Source organism: Pollicipes pollicipes, unplaced genomic scaffold (genome assembly GCF_011947565.3).
Source record: "Pollicipes pollicipes isolate AB1234 unplaced genomic scaffold, Ppol_2.1 Scaffold_4002;HRSCAF=4701_pilon_pilon_pilon, whole genome shotgun sequence".
In the NCBI taxonomy this organism is placed as follows: domain Eukaryota; kingdom Metazoa; phylum Arthropoda; class Thecostraca; order Pollicipedomorpha; family Pollicipedidae; genus Pollicipes; species Pollicipes pollicipes.
In genome coordinates, this window is record NW_023596420.1 from 34,858,405 (window position 1) to 34,878,638 (window position 20,234).

The 20,234-nt window shown below is 47.8% G+C and overlaps 1 protein-coding gene across 1 annotated transcript in view; it reads right to left on the reverse strand.

Annotated features, from left to right (window-relative positions):
• LOC119094423 (uncharacterized protein K02A2.6-like) overlaps nt 1-17,766 on the reverse strand; it is a 31,255-nt gene extending 13,489 nt beyond the window's left edge. Inside the window, exons 1-2 of the mRNA XM_037217484.1 lie at nt 17,287-17,766; nt 17,023-17,225 (exon numbers count right to left, since the gene is read on the reverse strand). Of these exons, the coding sequence (XP_037073379.1) occupies nt 17,023-17,225; nt 17,287-17,766 (683 nt within the window). The remainder of the gene's footprint in view (nt 1-17,022; nt 17,226-17,286) is intronic.
• Between the last annotated feature and the right edge of the window lie 2,468 nt (nt 17,767-20,234).

Below are 20,234 nucleotides of genomic sequence, written 5' to 3' on the forward strand. Positions count from 1 at the left end.
GAGAGAGAGAGAGAGAGAGAGAGAGAGAGAGAGAGAGAGAGAGAGAGAGAGAGAGAGAGGAGAGAGAGAGAGAGAGAGGAGAGAGAGAGAATATATATATATATATATATAGATATAATATATATAGATATATATATATATTATATATATATCTATATTATATATATATATATATATATATATATATATATATTATATAACTCAAATTTCTAAGAAACTCACACCTTTCACGTATAAATGTTCATATGCTTGAGATCATGCCTTATCCTGACGCGAAACATAAACAGGCGCGTTTCCTGCTCAACCCGTAGTAGAATGGTGCATAATAGTCTGTGTTTAAGCATAAACCCATGATATATGGCCCCGTTAATGAAACAATGCCGGCCCGCCGCGCGCGTTCCGCGGTATTGTCCGCAGCTCGCCGGCCGCGCCTGCCGTTAATCGCCGTGCAATGTTCCTCCAAAACCGTCGCTGCTCCGAAAGCGGAAAAGCTATGAACACGTTTTTGGTGTCAAATCACGTAAATGGATGCGCCATAGGCTACTGCAAATTTGAGCGCGATTTAACAGTATGTCGGAAAAGTACCTGAAAAACCTAAGGGGTCGGATCGACCCAGCCCCCATCCCCACTATCAGCGTGAGAGTTAATTTCCATCGGCATGATATTGTGCAATTAGTCGGCATCAGCCAGTGGGTGCTGAGACGCATAACACGGCATGTTGCTTTGACTGCTGGGAATGCAATTCTGCACGAACATCAGAGCAAACAGGGTTCATCATATTACTAATGATGTGACCATTATTTTCAACATTATTTCATAAACATCACCACAAAGCAGGAACCAAAGTCGCTTCTGGTTCAAATAACCTTGAGGCATAGGCAAACAGCCTAACATTTGCAGAATCCTAACTAGTGCAAGATGTCTGTCTACACGCGTCACTCAAAGCTTCATGGGTGACCAGTACATAAACACAGAGCGACGCTCATCCAGTACGCCTTCCTAATAAATGAAGCAACCATCCCACCTGACATGTGATGCTTCATGTCTGCATAGGTCACCCGATACGCCAACTGATGAAACGACCTCAACTGAGACCACCATTTCCTGCTAGGCTACCGGCCGTGTTATGACTCTGATCCACGCGCGCCACTGGCAGCAGAACGTGCATGTAGTGCCGGCTGTTTCATCCAGGAGAATAAAACAGATGAGGCATTTTATATTCACAATGCTAAAATGCCAGGTGACTTCAGATCTCCGCGTTTTGCTGATCTTGGAAAACATGAAAGCTGTTTTATTTGTAGCCGTCCATTTTGCAGTTGGATGCCTTCACATCCACACAGCTCAAGACTGATTTTCCACACATATTGGCAATGGTGTGTCGCTTTGATTCATTTTGTTGCATTCAGCCCACTAGTCATTTTTCTTTATTAGATTGTGCAGAATTTTAATCATAGTGTGCAATACTCCGTGCGAGGTAAGTGCCTTGGACACAAATATAATTCAATACTCACAAAACGTGGTGCGAGAGTTCGTCACATGCCGTCCGTCATACGGTGTCTGTCATGACAGCTTTGACATCTCAAATACATATTAGCCACTCGACAAGGGCCATGATGATCGCACACGCTGATCCAAATTTTGCTACATCTTCATTTGAAGTATGAATGGATAGTCACGGTTGGCATGCTCACCCACGTAATTTTCGTGGCTTTGGTTACAAGTGTCTTGGACGTTTTAAATAATTATAAGAGAATCACTGGCATGCAAAATCACTGCAAGCGTCCAGCTTGTACATGGATTTTACATGGAAATGACTAGGAAAACATAACTATAGTGGGACCGCAGAGTTTTTCTTTTAAATTTTCTCAGACAGAAGCTTTGATATGAAAATTATTTGGTGTGCTTTCTACCAGCAATACACGCTTCTGCCAAATTTTTCATCATTGAAATACATTGCTACCCAATGTCGTCAAATGGGATTGCTGGCAGGATAAGGAAAAATAATGGTTTCATCATTATTAGACAGACTAATAGGTCACTAGATATTTTACCTACCTTCGAAGGAACTAGAGCTTTGCTTTTCTAAAGCAGAATATTTGAGATTTGGCTGAGTTATGCGCTATGAAGGCTGTTCGTGCATTGCTTTGAACTGACACTGCTGTGTTTTATTGTTGTAAGGTTTTTTCTGAGTTAATGATCGGGTGAGTTGAATGAGGCTGAGTTGAGTTGAACTCTGTGTGAGCTGTTGAACAGAGTGAACTCTGTTGAACAGAGTTGAACTCTGTGTGAGCTGGCAACTTTGACGGATGTATCCGCAATCCGTGGGTCTATCCTCACCGTGAAGAGCAGACCATGGATCCTCTAACGCTTCTGGCGTTAAGAAGAATTGCCGTCCGATGCCCGCAGCCAGGGCTGGTAAAGATGCGAGACCAGCTGCACCAGATGCTACGGTACAGGCGGACGTGCCGTGTACAGCATCACTGAAAATCTCAACGCTGTCTGACCCGTAACCATGGTACACCAGCAACACCCCAGGAACAGACATTCACACTGATTTCGTGCTATCATCAGTCACGTAGCACACGCCATGACCTAGACCGAGACAGATCGAATGAGCTTAACTACAAAACTTACTACAGTTGTTTTTTATTGATTTCAACCCAAAATGATGTTATTTTGCATTCTTACAGCGCAGTGATGCAAAAGCGTGAACTCTTCTAAATCCGTACAGGCGTCGCATAGCTAAGCACCAGTTCAGCACTGCCATCTGTAAACCTGAGCGCGGTAGCTAAGCATCAGTGCACGTCCGCCTGCTGAGTTCATTGACGGCGAAATTGCAACGCCAAAGACAACGGGTTCCATATGCTTTTCTTCAGGACTCATCTCTACGGCGACAACTGCCACTTTTCTTATCACCTCGCTAGTTCCATGCCGCAAATGGTGGCTTTCTGGCATGCAAGGTCAATACAAAACCTGTAGGCAGACGTGTGCATTGGGTCTTCTTGATCACTTGGCTCATTCAAGCTTGCTTCGAATCTTAAACTGGATCATTTTTACGTCTGCGTTTTGAGCGATTACCGAACATTTTGTTGTTAACCCTCGCCCGACGAAGGGGGCTGACAGACTCCCCTACTTATATTTGCACTACGGCTGATAAACCCTCACAATAAAAACAGCATGCAAGTTGTTGTCGAAGTTATCTACCGTACATCCAGTTGGTTTGGCCCAGGTCAATAGGTGACGTTTCATGGCACGGTACTTGCATTTTTAATCGTCATATCAGAACTGAGACTAACCTTTCTGGCAGGAATCATTTGCAGGCCTAAAAAGAGAACGTAAATGTGTAAGAAATGGTATGTTCCCTGCTTGCTTCCGCACTTGATGCCTGGATCTTGAAGCTGAATTGGGTCTTGGAGCCTTGGACTGAATGTTGGGTCTTGGATTGAATCTGTGTTAACTGAGCGACCTCTCAGGTCACGAAAGCATCGCCACAGCCGAAATGTTCATTGGAGTGAATGGCGTATAACCGTATTACCGGTTGCGGCTATGCTAAACAAGGTAGGGTAACTGAGGAAAAAACCGATGCAATGATCCTCGTTTAAATGTCCAATTATGCTTTTTTGGGGGCAATTTCGGACCCCTAAAGTCAATCCACGTCGCTGAGAGCGCACATGCCATGTATCGCTACGCAATGCTGGTTATGCACTACGATTATCATATAAAAGTAATTTAGATTTGTCGTCACTATTTCACCTTGCGATTTATTTCCATACTATGGGTCAAACCTCTGGCACGTCAAGGTCAAGCTTGCAAATATACCAAATAATGCGTGTCATGTGATGGCCTCCCAATTAAGACAATGTGATAAACGACATTTGGCGCCACAAGACAAATAGTTCCAAATGGCTGGTATTTGAAAACAGGTGAAATGCCTGTGAACGTCAAACGGGGTCACAGAGTCCTTCAATATTTTTCAATAATAAGTATAATTTAGATGTTATGCAGTGAAGAACAAGACTGAACAAGCGCGCTCAAGCTATACTAGGCGCATTACAGGCGATTGAAGCGCAACTCAGATGCTGCTTGCAGGCATCAGCAGTGCAAGGTTATGAGCTTGCCCCGTCTTTACAAGACCAGTGCCGCTTCCATGACAGTATCCAAAAAAAAGCGAGTTGAAGAATGAGCGATCATCAATACAGCATGTCTGTAACAGCCACGGCGCAAACTATGCTTGTCAGAGCTTACCCGTTTTATGTTTCTCTGACATAGCGTGAATTGACCCCAGACATTCACTACAACTGGTCGCGAAGTTATCGTCCAAATCATGCTGATGTGGCTCCATCAGCGCGGCTACGCCGCCCCGTTTCATGTTTTTTGTGTGATTAAACCTTCGGCAGTCGAAGTGATCGCGGCATTCAAGGGCGTTTTAGAATATTTCGAAAGTTGCGTGGCAGCCAGGCGATAGTTGATACCGTCCGGAGAACTCATTGTCCGAAACGCCGCGTGCATACCAACACAAAAAAAACGAGGAGGATAGCCCTAACAGCTCTTCCATCCGCAATGTCAACAAGTCGCTTCAGTCACTACGTAAAATTCTAATGATAGTCTAATCCCACAGAGTTTAAGCACACGCGAAAATGACTTTAGTTTTGACAAATATGGAGCAGAAAAATCCACGAAAATTTGATCCATGCCTCAGAGTCATAATTGCGTTACGACACTTGATTACACGTTGCTCCGGAGGTGGCCGGCCTGAGTCCATTTCACCTGTGCCCGTGGCTCCCAGCGCGGCATAGTGTTGGTCGCTTCTCTTACGACACGGAGGTGTTTTCGCGGGCGAAACCTCTCCTACCGCTGCCATCGATGCCGCGCAACAAACGGCCGGCTGTGTGGCGGCCACACATACAATACTCGTTAGGCACGGCGCCTACGCAGCGGGGGAAGTCGGCACTCGGCGAAACGACGCCATTCAGTGTGCTGCGCCGCCATGGCGACCGCGCCAGCTGCGGCCGCACGCACGGCACGCCCGTGTGTGTAATGGCTGCACGAGCCAGGCCGCTTCAGCCAGGCACGCGGCAACTACCCGACAGCTGCAGGTCCTCAGGTAGGATTCATGGCAACATTTAGATACCATCCGCTTGGACGCCCCATTGTGAGGTGCGTTACTCATATGGTAATAGGCCGGTGCACTTTTTGGCCAGCACTCGTAGTCAAATGAGTCAAAAATATCACGTTAAAGGCAGACAGAGACCAAAATCGGGACCTGTCTGCGTTTGGGTAGGATAAAGTTGCGACATTATCGTATCAACCACTTAGGACGCTTTGACGTTGGTGACGTACCTGGTTCGTTTGCCAAACCTTCGTTCCATCCTAGCGATATTTCAATTGCTCTTCGTCAACGCGACCATTGACTTTACAGTCTACTACTGGCGCACCTATATGTCGGACAGTGTTGAAGCCGCTGGTGGTCTGTAGACGGTACGTGTGCATATGTCATACAATCGGTCTCATGTCTCGATCTGCTCTGGTTGTCGATATCTGGCATTGATCCTTAAAAAAAAAACACCCAGAAACTTATGGATGCATGGCCTCGCACGATTGCAGGTAGTGGTATTCACATATCGACCCACACTATTGCTAGGACAACTGGACATTTTATTTTTAGTCAGTATCACTTAGTCTCACTTTGCTGCAGCTCCTGTTCGTAGAACTCTGGAGAGGGTTTTGAAAAACGGGCCGCGCCTTTCCACAACAAAAAATACAATTCCTCTCGTTACAGGGTGTGTTCCATATTTGTATTGGGTTTTGAACGGAAAAAGCCATCTCGAAGGCTATTCCTATGCAGTTCGCAGCCCTGCCCTTCTAAGCACTTGACACACGTCTGGCTTCTTATGTACATGCCCGCAAATAAGTGCAGACTTTTAAAGGTTACCCAGGCATCCATGACGCAGTAATAATGTAATCAAATCATGCCATTCTAATGGCCATGCAGCGTTCAGGGTCAAAACAAGTATCATTGTCGGGTGGTTCATATAAGCCGTTCGTGGTCACGACTTCCAGATATAACGGCTTTAATGGGCTTTAAAACATTGCTGCGAAAGCTGTGTTAGATTGGAACGCGGCTGGTTGTTTGGGTAGACTACCTTCGACCAGAAATGATCATTTCGGGGCTAAGATGAGGCAGAATGGATAGTGGTGGGATAGGACTACACACGCCTGGGGGGGGGGGGGGGGGGTAACCGCCGAACCTCAGCCACCGCAGGGCGTGCACACCCTCTGCGGAGTGTGCGCTGGGCGCCCGGTCAGGGTCCTCCTTCACTCGGCCTACTCGTGGCTGACGTATGTAGCCCGCTCCGAACATGTGGAGCGTCGTGAGGATACAGGACGAAGCAAGACAGACCGGATTTCTGGACCACAGCCCTTCTGGCCAGAAATGTCCATTTCAACGCTATACAATAAAGGAAAATGGTTAGCGGTAGGCCAGACGCGCATTGCGCACGAGGGTGGGGGGGGGGGGGGGGGGGTCTAAGCGTCGAGCTTTAATCCGGGTATACGCGCTGGGTACCCGGTCGAGGTCCCGTTCCCAAGGAGCACTTGGCCCACTCGTATCAGACACGTGCGGCCTGCCCCGGACGGGCGGGATGCCCCAATCATGCAAGATGTACTTGGATACAAGATTATAGGAACGTATCAACCCTGACGTAGGAATTACGTTTTGTGCCATATAATGCAAGAAGTTGTAGATCTTTCTAGTTATTATGGAAATCAGTCTTGCAATCAAATAACTTAACAACTGCACTCCAACCGAGCATGTGAATACAAATAAATATTTTAAACTCACGAACAGACTTGCAAGAATACCACGAGAAAAGGCCAAAACGCGAGCACGCAACAACACTTGGCTCGGCGAACACTTTCAGCCCATACTACCATCTATAGGGAGATTGAGGAACTACAAGTAAACGCTGTCATACAAATGCTCCACGATGCAATCAATGGCCACGTTCGATCTGCTGTCAGCACGCTTGCCAGCACCAGTCACGGCCCAGTATTCGCCCTACGTCACGTCACGTGACCACAAAGACACGTGGATTGTAACTTCGCGCGCCAGTTGGCGATGACCCCAAGAGTTTTGTCATTATGTCAGCATGGGGAGAAAGCGCTACGAGATTAAAAATTACTCGAACTGGCGGGGTTTGATTAGGTAGCTCTTGCGTTGGCGAATACGTTGGGTGGGGGGGGGGGGGCACATTTCTGCAATTTTGGGGGAAATGCAACGTAAGATAGATAAGGAGGGAATCGACATACCAGAAGTAGCTAGGAAAAGGTAAGTGGCAGTGTTTGGTGTTGTATGTGGTTGCATTACGCAGCAAACTGATAACGTTGTGAGAAAATACTTCAAATTAGTGAGAAGAAACTGAAATGAATTTGAAATGGAAAGAATAAAAAACAATACATACGGGTTTGGTAGATGATGGTGATGTCGGAACAGAAGCTACCCTTTCAAACACTACTTTATTGGTAGTGTTTATTGGTAGTGTGTCACAGTGTAAGCGAGTTTGGGTGTGATCTAAAGTAAAAGACAAAAGAAGAAGGGAAGTTAAGTTAAAAAACTTCCCCGCCAGCCCACGCATCGAACGCTCTGTTAAGACGCATGGCGTCACGCATTCCAGCTGACAAATATGTTGACAGAGCAAACGCAGCCAGTGGCATATTGAGGAGAATATTAACGAAATAGAAAAATTGTGCTATTTCGAGTATGTTTCCAGTAAGCAAATATACCAAGTGTTATAGGTAAGTTTGCTTTATGTACCTGATTTTTTCTTCAATACTTTTCGGTCTTGAGCATCCTCTTTAACCGAACGGAGAAGAAAGGTACTGGCGATATGTCAACGTTATAGAAGCACGATGTCAGATCGAGCACTCCGGATGAAACGCCTCAATAATCATATAGTGCAATGTTTAGAGTGAATGTTCCACATTCGGAGATGTTGAGGTAGGTATCAGATATGATGGGAAAGCTTACTTGTAACTATTGGTGAGATTTTAAGGTTCAAAAACGACACTAAGCAGCATAATTTCAAAGGTAAAAATGCGCCCCATTACGTCATCGTTTGATGGCGTCATGGAATGGTTCTGTGACGCCAGCAATACCTAGAGGCACATGACGGCCAGGCATAAAGAATGCCTCGAAACACACGAAAGCTGACGCGAACCGGCCATTCTCGCCGCGGGGGCTGTGTTGGGCGGCGGGTTAATGGGTGGTTTGTTTGTGGATTTTTGTCTTGGTGCTGGCCGTATGAAAGGCTTTAGTGGGCTGTTTGACACAAGCAACGTAGAGATCGCGAGCTTTTATGGCAGATTGTTAATATCAAAGCATGCTATGCTGTGTTGCCGCTGTTGCTGCTGTGCTCTTGATGATCTTGTAAATATTTTATTGTCGACCCATCGTTGCCTCTAGTGCTGTAGTCCTGACATTGGTATCATGTGATGTGCACAGTACTTGCTTTCGTTATTGTTTGTACCTGGAAATGCAGTGCCATGCGAACATTAATAAAGTTGTAACGTTGCTATGAACTGATTGTCTAAGCGTTGCTATAGCTATGGTAGACATGGTAAGGTCAGGCTACGAATGTTTTTTTTGCTTAGAATTTTTTATGCGATTTGTAGTGATCCCTGGTATGACCAATGTGGTGCGATGACATTCTTGCTCTTGATAGTCCTTTGGCATTGTTAAATCAGTTGTTGCGAGTCATTCATAAATTATAAGCTGCTGTCTCGTAGGCTTGACAGAGTAGGCGACCAATGTGGTATATTGTGCAATGGTACGGGTCAATAGCTGTGACACTACCTCAGTGCTGTACTGTGGCGTGACATAATGAACAATGCTATGGTTTTTGTACTGCAATCCATGCTGCTCTCATAATAAATTCCATCACGAAAAGATGGGTCAGGCATACACTCTTGTATAGGCTCCCCATCTGACATACGACTGACCCAAAACACATGATACAATAGACAGATCACTTTCAGAAAGGCGGACAACCAATAAATGGCATCATTGGCTCAGTCTGTTTTAGGAGTTCACAAAAGGTAGGTGAGAAAGATGCAAACGCATATTTCACTTCCACAGTCATGTAACATGCTGCAGCCATCGGACCGCTTTCCTAGAAAAAATAATAGGGAAATTTTAAATATGGTGAAATGAAGCTGCAAACATGCTGACCTTGCACAAGGCTGGAAACATCACAAGTGCACAAAGTTATAGTTGGATGGTCAAAATGCAAGCAAGTCATGAAGCCGCCAGTGCACACAAAGCTCATGATAAAAATATAATTAAGTGCTATCCAAGACACCAACAGCAATACTTTTCCACCTTGCTCAGCACCCAGTATCTCACGCATGTCGCAGTGGCTATGACATTGATGACTCACGAGCAATGATCGCCTGCATACCAAATTTGTGAAGACAGTGAAGTGTGCCTCAGTAATAAGGCAGTTCCATATTTTCAGAATTGTTTAGGGAAAGACAATTTTGCAAAGCCATATAATATGATCCTATACTGAGCATGTGCATTGCTGAGCTGTATGCACCAGCCCCTACCGCCAAAATGAGCTGCTGATATAATGACACACAATGGATTAATTACATGCTGTAATACCTCAAGAGGCTCAAAATGTTGGCAAGATGATAATGCAGCACCAGCTTCCCTTTGTACAATCCTGCAACATAAGTGCTAGTGCTTCTCTTAGTTTGCCAGCGTTCCTTCGTCATGTTCAAACACAAACATGTAGATAGAGGCAGGTATCAATATATCACATTTTATTGAGAGTCAGTAGACTTAAATAATACCAAAATAATGTTCTCTCAAGGGTGCAAACCACCCACGCACACTCCCCATTACATCAAGGTCAATACAAGCCACTGACACACACCACCAGTGATCACACACATTGTGAGCCCCCGATTCACACTCTTTTGTCAAATAAGTGTGACCTCACACCTGCACATCTCGCGGAACTATCAAATTGCAGATTTTCTCCCAGTTTTCGCACAGATTTTCTGCATAACACCGCATTTCACAGTGACCGCCGTTCAGTGTTCCGACGGGGGTTCATGATAATGCGGCTCAGGATATTTTTCAAGAAGAAAAAAACGCTAGCACGGGAAAAAAGACAGCTTTGCTGTCGCGTCTTCTTTTACATAACTTTCGGGAGAGTGTACGTTTTTTGGGTGCCGTTTCTTGCAAACAGTGGCGTTCTTTTTTATGGCATTGACCTATGGCCTAGATAAAAAGAAAAATGACCCGTTCACGACGAGTGCCGCACAACCCGGAAGTGCTCACGCTTACGTTCGTGAATGTATTCAGCAGCAAAATCTTGCTAACAGCTAATCGTCTTCTGAGCATGGTATCATGCGTGCCGCATCAGCGCTTTTGCGAATGTGCCAGCGGCCATGCTGTTTTGACAGTAAGCAGAAAACAGCCTGTAGTATGACTGCGATCGCATGGCGCTTCTATGACCTCATAAACGCTGAGGCAGCTTGGAGATAGGTTCCAGCTCGAAAAAACCTGTTCATACTTTTGCGGGCATGTAACTCAGGAACCAGATAGTTTTGGGTATTAAAAAGTACATAACCGTGAACTGCATCAAAAGGTCCTCAAGATGGCTATTTCAGCTCAAAACGCCATATAAATGTGGAACATTCCCTTTGAGGAGCTGTGCTGGCTTTTGCTGAAACCTTAGTCGGAATGAGTCAGTCGTAAAGATGTGAGCCCGCTTTGCTGGTTGGGCAAGTGTAGGATCGGTTAGGGTTGATGAAGCTTTAAATTGTTCGGTATTTCCGTTCAGGCCCACTGGACCTACGGCCTTATTCGTTAAACTTAGCTGTAACATCCATATGCCTCAGACTACCCATCGGGGGGGGGGGAAATATAATCAAAACCGATGTGATTCAACTCGGCCCATCGTGCATCTTCCCCCATGATACCGTTTCGTCCCGTAAATGCTCGAAATGGAGACTATCCTGTTGTTGTGACTTCTCCGTACTAGCGTTTTGAGCGTCCTGATTCTGTCTGGAAAAGGCAGAAGAATGTTTGCGAACTTTGCTAAACTTTGGCAAACTTTTCTTCAACTCCTGCAATTGTCCAAGTAGTAGGAGTTGGCATGCATTCAGACGGCTTGATGTCACGCTTGTCATTAGATATAAGCACGCGACAAGCATGCCAACATGAACGAAAGCAAATTAAGACTGTTTCCTGAGATGGTGTGGTCACGCGATAGCGACACGTGCACCGTGCAAGAAATGCGGGATTCTTCATCCTGGCCGTGTGAACAAGTTTCCGATTAACCGGATATGATCGCTGGCAAAAATGGACTCTTCCGAGCTAACTGATAACTAAGTTGCGAAAATGGAAACAAATGATAGCAGATCAAACAATATTACAACAGACGATCACAGTTAGGCGTAACTTAAAGCTCAGCATTGGTCTATACTCGTTAACGCTTGCAGCGTGAGCTTTTGCCGAATCGCATGTCCAAACATTCATATTTCGCTGATGAGTGAATTGAAACACAGAATTATATCAAACATAGTAGCTTTTAGATTAAAATAATTTCATAATTAGAATATCTTTAGTAGGTGGCATAAGTATACTACAAACTGTACTATAGAAGTGCTACCATCACAGATCAGTGGTAACGCAGTGTTTTTCCAAGGCTCGTCGGGTCGGTGTTTTCCACAGATTTTTCGGCCAAGATTTGCCTCGCATACTAAACAGCGTAAGATACTAAATAGCTAGACTTATCACTAGAACGAATCGTGGCTGACTACAGCATGTTACGACGAACGTGGTCAGTATGTGCGCGGCGTTTTAGAGCGGCATGCGAGACAGACGGCTTCGAATTGGGTCGAGTGCATGGCTGCGGGCTGCCGTTGGTAGTGTTTGTGTCAAGAGAAGCTCACTGGCTTAAAGAACGTAGTTAATCGCCATTTTGCTAAAAGCGCTGTGCGGCTCTTCTGGGATCTACCACGGAGGGCGTACCTGGTAATAGCGTTAGAGCTCTTTGTGGATGCCTGAACTGTACCTGAAATGGTCAACGCAGGACTTTGGAGCGACACATGTTGAGGATTCATCTGGGGGATTCCACCGTTGAGAAAAATGGCGACTTTGGGGTAAGAGACCGAGTATTGACGTGGGTCTCCCATTCTGCCCGTTGTACCTAGATTCAGCGAAATGACTGGTTAACAGGCATGAGATAGCTCGCTTTTTGATTGTCATTGTATTGGATATAGATCTAGATAACGGGGCTAGATGTGTTTAGAACTGTCCATGGTATCATTATTGCATGATAACAATATTGCATGAGTTTTACACAAGATTCCATTGATTGAGACCATATTAGGAAGTGCAAGGTCTGCACCGGTCACAACAGTGAGAATTCGAAGGAAATGAGGGTCGCCACCGCTTCCAGCTGGATGCCCGATGACATCACATAACCGAAAGTGGCATGATATTTATGTGCTTGCAGAACCACGTTATCAGTAGATGTAGGGCTATAGGGGTGCAGCTTTGAAAAATACACTGGAGATAAGGGAGGAGTGAGCGCGAGAAGAAGAATAGCCAAGCCTGCCTCCAAACTGGTCCAAAGCAGCTCTCTTCCTAGATTTGGGCCACTTTTTGAATAGAAAAAAATGATGAATTGTCAAAATCATGAATAAACAGTGGCAAGTCCGTCCCTATAAGGACGTCCCTCGTTTTCAGGCTCGACAAGTGAGAAATGCAATAGTTTCGAGTACGCCCCCACGCAATATTTATACCAAAAAATGCCGTTACCTTGCATTGTAGTCTGCGTCCAAACGCGCAGAGTTGTTGGCTTCAGCGAACACGAGGTGGCGGGTGATAGGCGCTTCGCCTTCTTCGTTCGTATCGTTCAAACGTTGGATTAGAGCGTATATTTCCCATGTGAGATTGTGAGGCTTATATGAACGGATTCAGTATAGCAGTAAGTCAAGGGTTTATGGTCTTGCAAATGCTGATCCGCGCGAAGCGTCTCTTTGAAATTTGTACACTTGAAATGTAAGATCTTCATGTAACGTATATCAACGACCAGGTCTACCTGTCACGCTTCCTAATTGATATCATGAAGCGCTGGAAAGCTTTGCTTCTAATACGTTTACCAATGCGAGTTTTGTGCTGGTTAAGTCCATAGTGATCATGGATGGATCATGGATCATGGACCAATGGATCATGGTCCATAGTGACATATCACGTGATCAATGGTGACATATGGATTCAAACTTCATCCTGTGCGATTGTTGGCAAGACGCCCTTGTCGCCCGCTGCGTCAATCACAAATCTTCTTTTGTTAGTACCAGTGGAGGTACGCACGGCGGTTGTCATGGTGGCGACGATTGTGACAACTGCAGAGAGGAAATGCAGTGCTCTTACAAAGTGCTAACAGTGTAATTTGGATTCGAAAATAGTTGAAAGTGGTATCCTTGATTATATATTGACGTTGCTGCAGTAGCACTACCCCGTGCTATTTTTAGGCATAACTGGTACTGATGTTTCAGCAGAATGTTTTTAAAATATTTCCGTAAAGATAGGGCCCTTTCTTTCTTTCTTTGAAGAGAGTGCTGGCATTTGTGTGGGGTTTTGACCCGAAATGGTCATTTCGAAGACCTTTCGATGCAGTTGAGAGTCGTGCCATTCTTGGGAACTAAGCCCCTCTAGTTTATGAGCTATAGGCCCGCGAAAATGGGGAGAGTACCCTCTACCCTCGTCACTCTCTATGCTTCTCAAGGTAGTAACTGGGGCAGCGTGTCGGCACTTCGTATTTGTATTCGGTGCTTGCGAAGTAACGTGCGGTGATAAGTAGGTATTTTTGGAAATGCGTGAAGGTCACCGATGTCCCTTTAAGTTACGTGTTCACACTAGAAGCAAAAATAGGGTATTGTTTGAAACTTATTGATGGTCGTGCAAGGGATGTAAAACAATGCACACTTGATAGGATTAGGGTAGGGCTGTCAAAGGACACCCAAACATGGTGTCAGTCGTTTTTGTCAATGATTTGGCATAATTTTCAAGGAGTGGTAACGCAACGTCTTACTGAAGGCTCTCCACGGTATAAAAATAGCAATGATGGCGGCGGGTTATCACTTTACAAACGCATTCGGTGCCTGGCACAGAGTCGGTGGCGATAGAAGTGTATTTATACATCCCCATTGAGACTGCCGGGCACGTAGAAATTGTTCTGGCCCAACTATGGTTTTTAAAATAATGTTATCGAGCGAGGAGAGTGAAAACACTCTTTTTGACAATTCTAGCGCATGGGTGTCAAGACAAATGTCACCCACGCGTTGGCACCTTCCGTTGGAGATGGCGTTATCCCCTCACGCCATATCATGCTTTGGGGGGGGGGGCACGCGTGCAGCATGTCACTCATGCATGCGGTGCCGGTGATCGTAAGGACATGTTTGTGGAAAGCTTGATGTTGCAGGCTGCGCGGAAATAATGGATGTGAGACCATGCTATTATTCCAAAATGGTTTGTAACCGAGTGCCTAGAGTAAGGCCGTTCCTGCTTCCTGACACCAGCACAATGTTGTCTAAGAATAGCCAAATGGTTGATCCTTTGCCGCGGCCTTTTGATTCATAGTTTGACAGGACCACCGCATAGGGCCTTATTGAAATGCGGTCGCGTGCTCTTCCCTTCTAGAAAATGATTGATATTTGTTATACGCTGTGTTGGTCAAGAAGTCTGCTTTGATCAGGAAATATTAAAATTTGTTGAGGTCACTGAAAACGACGCATGCCATGTGGAAACCATGAGACCAAAGATAAACCACTAAACAAGATGGTTTTGAACGTTCTGATGAATCAAGTGCAGCGAAACTTTGCGCGTTTTAAGATATTAGTGCAAGGCTGTGAGAAGACACGCAGACATCAGGCCCGCTTGCCGGCGAATTAAGGTCAGTAACTCGACATGACCCTTACTAGGTGTCTTATTGACGGGAGGCCAGCCAACTTGCGCTTATGCGTGGTTGTAACGTGTGCAGTTGTCATATGTGTGATGTGTATCAATTGCTACTTCGTTGCCCTCTGGCATGGTCGACTTCGGTCTGCATGCTTAGGGCAGAATGTATATGACAGCCGCACCTCGTTGTCGGGTGTGGCCCCGCGTGGTGCGCGAGCAGTCTTGGTTTGGCAACTCTCGTGGCGGGCTGGACCGAGCGCTCAGCCCGACAGTACAGGCAGCTTGAGTTACCTTGTGGAGGGCTCGGGACGGAGCAGAGACATCACATGGCTCGGTAGGTTATTAAAGGCCCGTGACTACGGGACTTCACGTACTTGGCTAGTGGCTACCATGAGCAGTACGCCAGTGAGCAAATTAACGTCCCTCCTGGCCAAGCAGGCGAGAGCAGCGCTTCCGGCTCGAGGCCAAGTCACTGGACTGCAGCGGCTGACCGCGATGGTAGAACTGCTGCTGCCGTTTCGAGACCAACTTGCAATGTCGTCTCGAGCGCGGTCACTCGCTGACGGTAGCATAATTGGTCAGGCTCTCGGGTAAGCCTGTTATCTACGCTATGCGTTTGTCGCCTGCAGCGCCCCTGAAGTGGTTTGACGCGCGGCGTCGACGTTTGGTGGACATGCGCTGCTCGCTCGGCTGAGCTGCTGCCACTGCGATTTGGTGAGCAGCGAGTGGATTTGCTGCCAATAATGAGTGATGATTGGGCACGAATAATACGCAACAGCCTATCCATTACAGCTGAGTCAGATCTGCCGGCGATGCTGAATGCAAACGAGACATTTGCTAATGCTAACGCACGCATGCTAACGCACACGGAGCTAAGCTTGATGCAGTGTCGTGATACCGTCCGGCCACTGGTGCTCCGCTCGCTGGGGCGGCACTCTGCACCGACACACGTCCGATCGGGTGCGGGTTTGTGCATTGACTCACTCCGATAGACACATACAGCGACATCTACCCTGAATACATTGTATAAGCGACGGTCGTGCCATCTCGAGGGGTGTTTTTGCTCCACAGCACCACCCCCCACTTAATAATTTAACCACTCCTGTGGCTTCCGGATTCTCGTTGATCGACGCGGCTCGATGTCTCGCTGTGGTGACCCCGGGTCCGACCGCGTATGCTGCTGCTGCCTCTGTGGGCGCGGCGTGATCCGGCGTGATGTAGTCGGTGGGGTCACCCTCCGCTGCTGTGGTGACCCCGGGTCCCACCACGTCTGCTGCTGCTGCCTCTGTGGGCGCGGCGTGACCCGGCGTGATGTAGTCGGTGGGGTCACTGCCCCCTGCTGTGGTGACCCCGGATCCGACAGCGTCTGCTGCCGACTTGTCTCCGGTGGGATCACCGCCTCCTGCTGCGGGACCCCGAGTCTTCTTTGCTTCAGTCTCCTCTGTCTAGACTACTCTCGCTTCTGTCTCCTCTGTCTCGACTGCTCTCGCCTCTGTCTTCTCTGTCCCGCCTGCTCTCTCTTCTCTCTTGGCTTTCCTCTCTTCTTCCCGTCTTCTTCTCTCTCGGACCGGCGTGGAGCAACTGGTCGGCATGCCGACCCCACACGGCTTCTCCGATGTCGACTCCGTATGAGACCGGGCCGGTTCGTGTCACTATTGTCCCTTTTCTCCATTTTGGGCCAAAGTAGCTCTTTGCCCAGACCTCTTCTCCCTCTCGGAAGACCCGGTGGCTGCCCCCGGCCTCCACCACCTGTTTCTCATGTGATCTATCGGCCCCTGTTCTGTCCGGGCGGATGAGGTTGAATCTTGTCTTAAAGTTTCTTCCGTACAGCAGTTCAGCGGGAGATTTTCCTGTGCAGAAGAGCGGCGTGGATCGATGCACCATTAGAAAGCGTGCCAGCCGCTGTTCCATCGTGCCACCTTCGCATAGTTTGGCCCGTAGCCCGTTCTTAACGGGCTACGATCTGGTTAACTAACTTAACGGTCTGGACAGCCTTCTCCGCCGCGCCATTGCTTTGTGGATGGAATGGCGCCACTCTGATATGCCTGATATCGTTCCTCTTGGTGAACGTCGCGAACTCTTCTGATGTAAACTGTGCCTCGTTGTCCGACACAATTTGCAGAGGCCGTCCGTGTCCGGCGAACAGATTCCTCAGCTCTTCCACCGTCCGTGCTGCCGTGATGGTCTTCATTGTCACAGCCTCGATCCATTTGAAGAAACTGTCAGCGACGATCAGTATCATCGTCCCCTGAAACGGACCAGCGATGTCGACGTGGATGAGCTCCCAGGGCCCTGAAGTCGGCTCCCACAGATGCAGAGTTGACTTTGGCGGTGCCGCTCTCTTCTCCACGCAGGCTGAGCAGGTCCGAGTCTAGACCCGGCCACCATACGTAGCGTCTGGCCAGCTGCTTCATCTTGTTGCCTCCCACGTGTCCAGTGTGCACTTCCATCAGCGCCATCTTCCTCAGCTTGGTGGGCACTATCAAGCGTCCGCCCCAGATCAGGCAGTCTCCTTCCGTCGACAGCTCGTCCTTCTTTTTCTGGTAAACATTTAGTGCTGAGTCCAACGTCTCAGTCAATCCGGTGCGCACATAGTGCAGTACTCGTCCCAGCACTGGATCCCGGCGTGTGGCTGTCTCCGCTTTTGCAGAGCTCAGTGTCGGTCCTTCGTTCTCTGTGTTTAGAACACGGGGGCAACACGTCTCCTCTTCTTCTTCTTCTTCAGCGGACAGATGAATTTGTGACAGCGTGTCCGCGATCCCCATCTTCTCCGACTTGCGCAGCCCCATTTCGTACGAATACGCTGCCAGCTGTAGCGCGTATCTCTGCATTCGCGCCGCCGTCAGACTGGACAGCTCTCGCTGTGAGTGCAAATCATCGATAGGGCCCTGTTGTCCATTATAAGGCAGAAACGGCGTCCGTAGAGGTACTGGTGGAATCTCTTGATCACAAATGATACGGCTACCGCCTCCTTCTCGACGACTACGTACTTGGTCTCCGTCGCCGTCAGCGCTCGTGACGTGTAGCAGACCAGTCTCTCGATCCTGTCCGGTAGTACATGGACCAGTACTGCAGCCATTCCGACTGAACTGGCATCAGTGACCAGCTTGATGGGCAGGCTGGTGTCATATCTCATGAGCACCTTCTCGCTTCTCAAGATCTGCTTCACTTCCTTCACTGCTCTGCTGCACTCTGAGGTCCATTTCCACTTGACATCTTTCTTCATTACGCTGTACAGGGGAGCCAGCGTCGTTGGCATGTTGGAAACCAGTCGCTGGTAGTAGTTTACACTACCGAGTAGTGTTCTCAGCTCACCGACGTCTTTTGGCTCTGGCATCTTCTGCAGTGCTTTAATCTTCTCTGGTACTGGCTTCAGGTCCGTTCCTGACATTCCCCACCCCAGATAGGTGACTTCATTCAGGTTGAGCTTGCACTTGCTGTTCTTCAGCCTCATTCCGTGCTCCTTCAGTCGTGTCAGCACTTGATCCAGGTTCCTCAGCATCTCTGCTTCCGTCTCGCCCATCACCAGGAGGTCATCCAGATAGCCAACACAGCCATCTAGGCCCTCCATGATCCGGTCCATCGCTGGCTGCAAGATGTCTCCACAGGAACAGATCTCGAAAGGAAGACGGTTCATCCTCAGCAGTCCCTTGTGCGTTGTGACTGTCATCATGCCCTTGGGAAGATCGTCCAGCTCGATCAGCAGGTATGCATCCTTCAGATCCTGCTTGCAGAATTTCTTCCCCTTCACTCTGACGAACAGCTCTTCTGGTGTCGGTGGAGGATGCTTCTGAACCATCAGCTGCGGGTTGACTGTGATTCTGTAGTCAGCCGCCAGACCGACAGTTCTATCCACCTTTGGCACAGCGACCATTGGTGTGCCCCAACCAGTGTTAACGTTCCTGTCCACCTTCTCTGCCACTCCTCCACTCAGCCATCTGTCGAGCTCAGCATCCACTTTTGAGAACGGGGCATGTGATACTGACCGTGCTTTCCTGATGACTGGTCTGGCATCTGGCTTCAGTGTCAGGTGAGCTTTGATGCTGACACGCCTGAGTCCCTCTTCGGACACCTCCTTGTGCTTCTCAAGAACACTCTCCAGGAGAGGCACTGGTTCTACGGCTCCAACATCACCCCTGGCACAGAGATCTTCAGGACTTCAATCCAGTCTCGTTCCATCAGGGTTCTCTGTCCAGACATGTCTGCCACCACGAGACACGCTGTCTTCACACACTCTCCCTTCTTGCCTGTCACATCTGCCTCTTCCATCAGTGATATCAGGTGCCCAGTGAACGACTTCAGCTTCAGCAGTGAGCTTCTGAGCTTCAGGTTTGGTTTCTGCACATCTTTACTATGTACACCGGAAATCCTGTATAAGTCAACATCTTAATGTTACAGTCATTGATCAACACATCGGCATTTTCTGAGAATCCAGCAACTTCTTCCCCTTTCACTTCCCAGAGGTTCGGATGCATCTCACCTTATTCCTCCCGTCTTTGAGTCACATCGTGGTTCACAGCATGGACTCTGGCACCTCGTTGCTGTCCTGGTCCTGGTGGTGGCATCCTCGGCTGACAACACCTGGCAAAATGTCCAATTTTGCCACACTTTGCACATTTATTGCCTCTCGCCGGGCATCTGGGACCCATGTTGTGTCCTCTGAACAGACACACTGAGCATTATTTACTTTCATCTTTGGTCTTCTCATCTCTCTTGAACTTGGCTCTCTGTGTCATGTTCACCACTGTTCCTTCTTGTTGCACATCTTGTGTGACACGCCTTGCCTCTTCCCAGACTCTTGCTAGGCTCAGCACCTGCTGCGGGGTCAACTTGTCCCCCTTGTCCAGAGCTTGATGGAGCAGCTTCTCCTGCAGGTTGGATCTGCAGCCAGCGATTGCTCTATCCCGCACTTCAGTCCCAAGGGCTTGACCCTCGAAGCCACACTTCCGCCCCTGAATTCTCAGACGACAGGTGAACTGTTCAAACTTTTCACCAGTTTCCGTGCTCATCTTGTGAAATGTCATTCTCTCGGCAACACATTTTTTTTCTGGATCTAGATAGCTCTTGAATCGCTGCACTGCTTCCTTAAAACAGCCTGTCTGGTCTGCAACTATTGCAAGTGATTAAACAAATACTCAGATAATCTGGCCCCATCATGTGCAATAGCATACCCTTCTGTGGTGGTCAACGCAATGCAGCGTTTTAATCACGTTCTTTGACTTGCCTGTGCCTACCGCGTCGTGTTTGTATATGAATT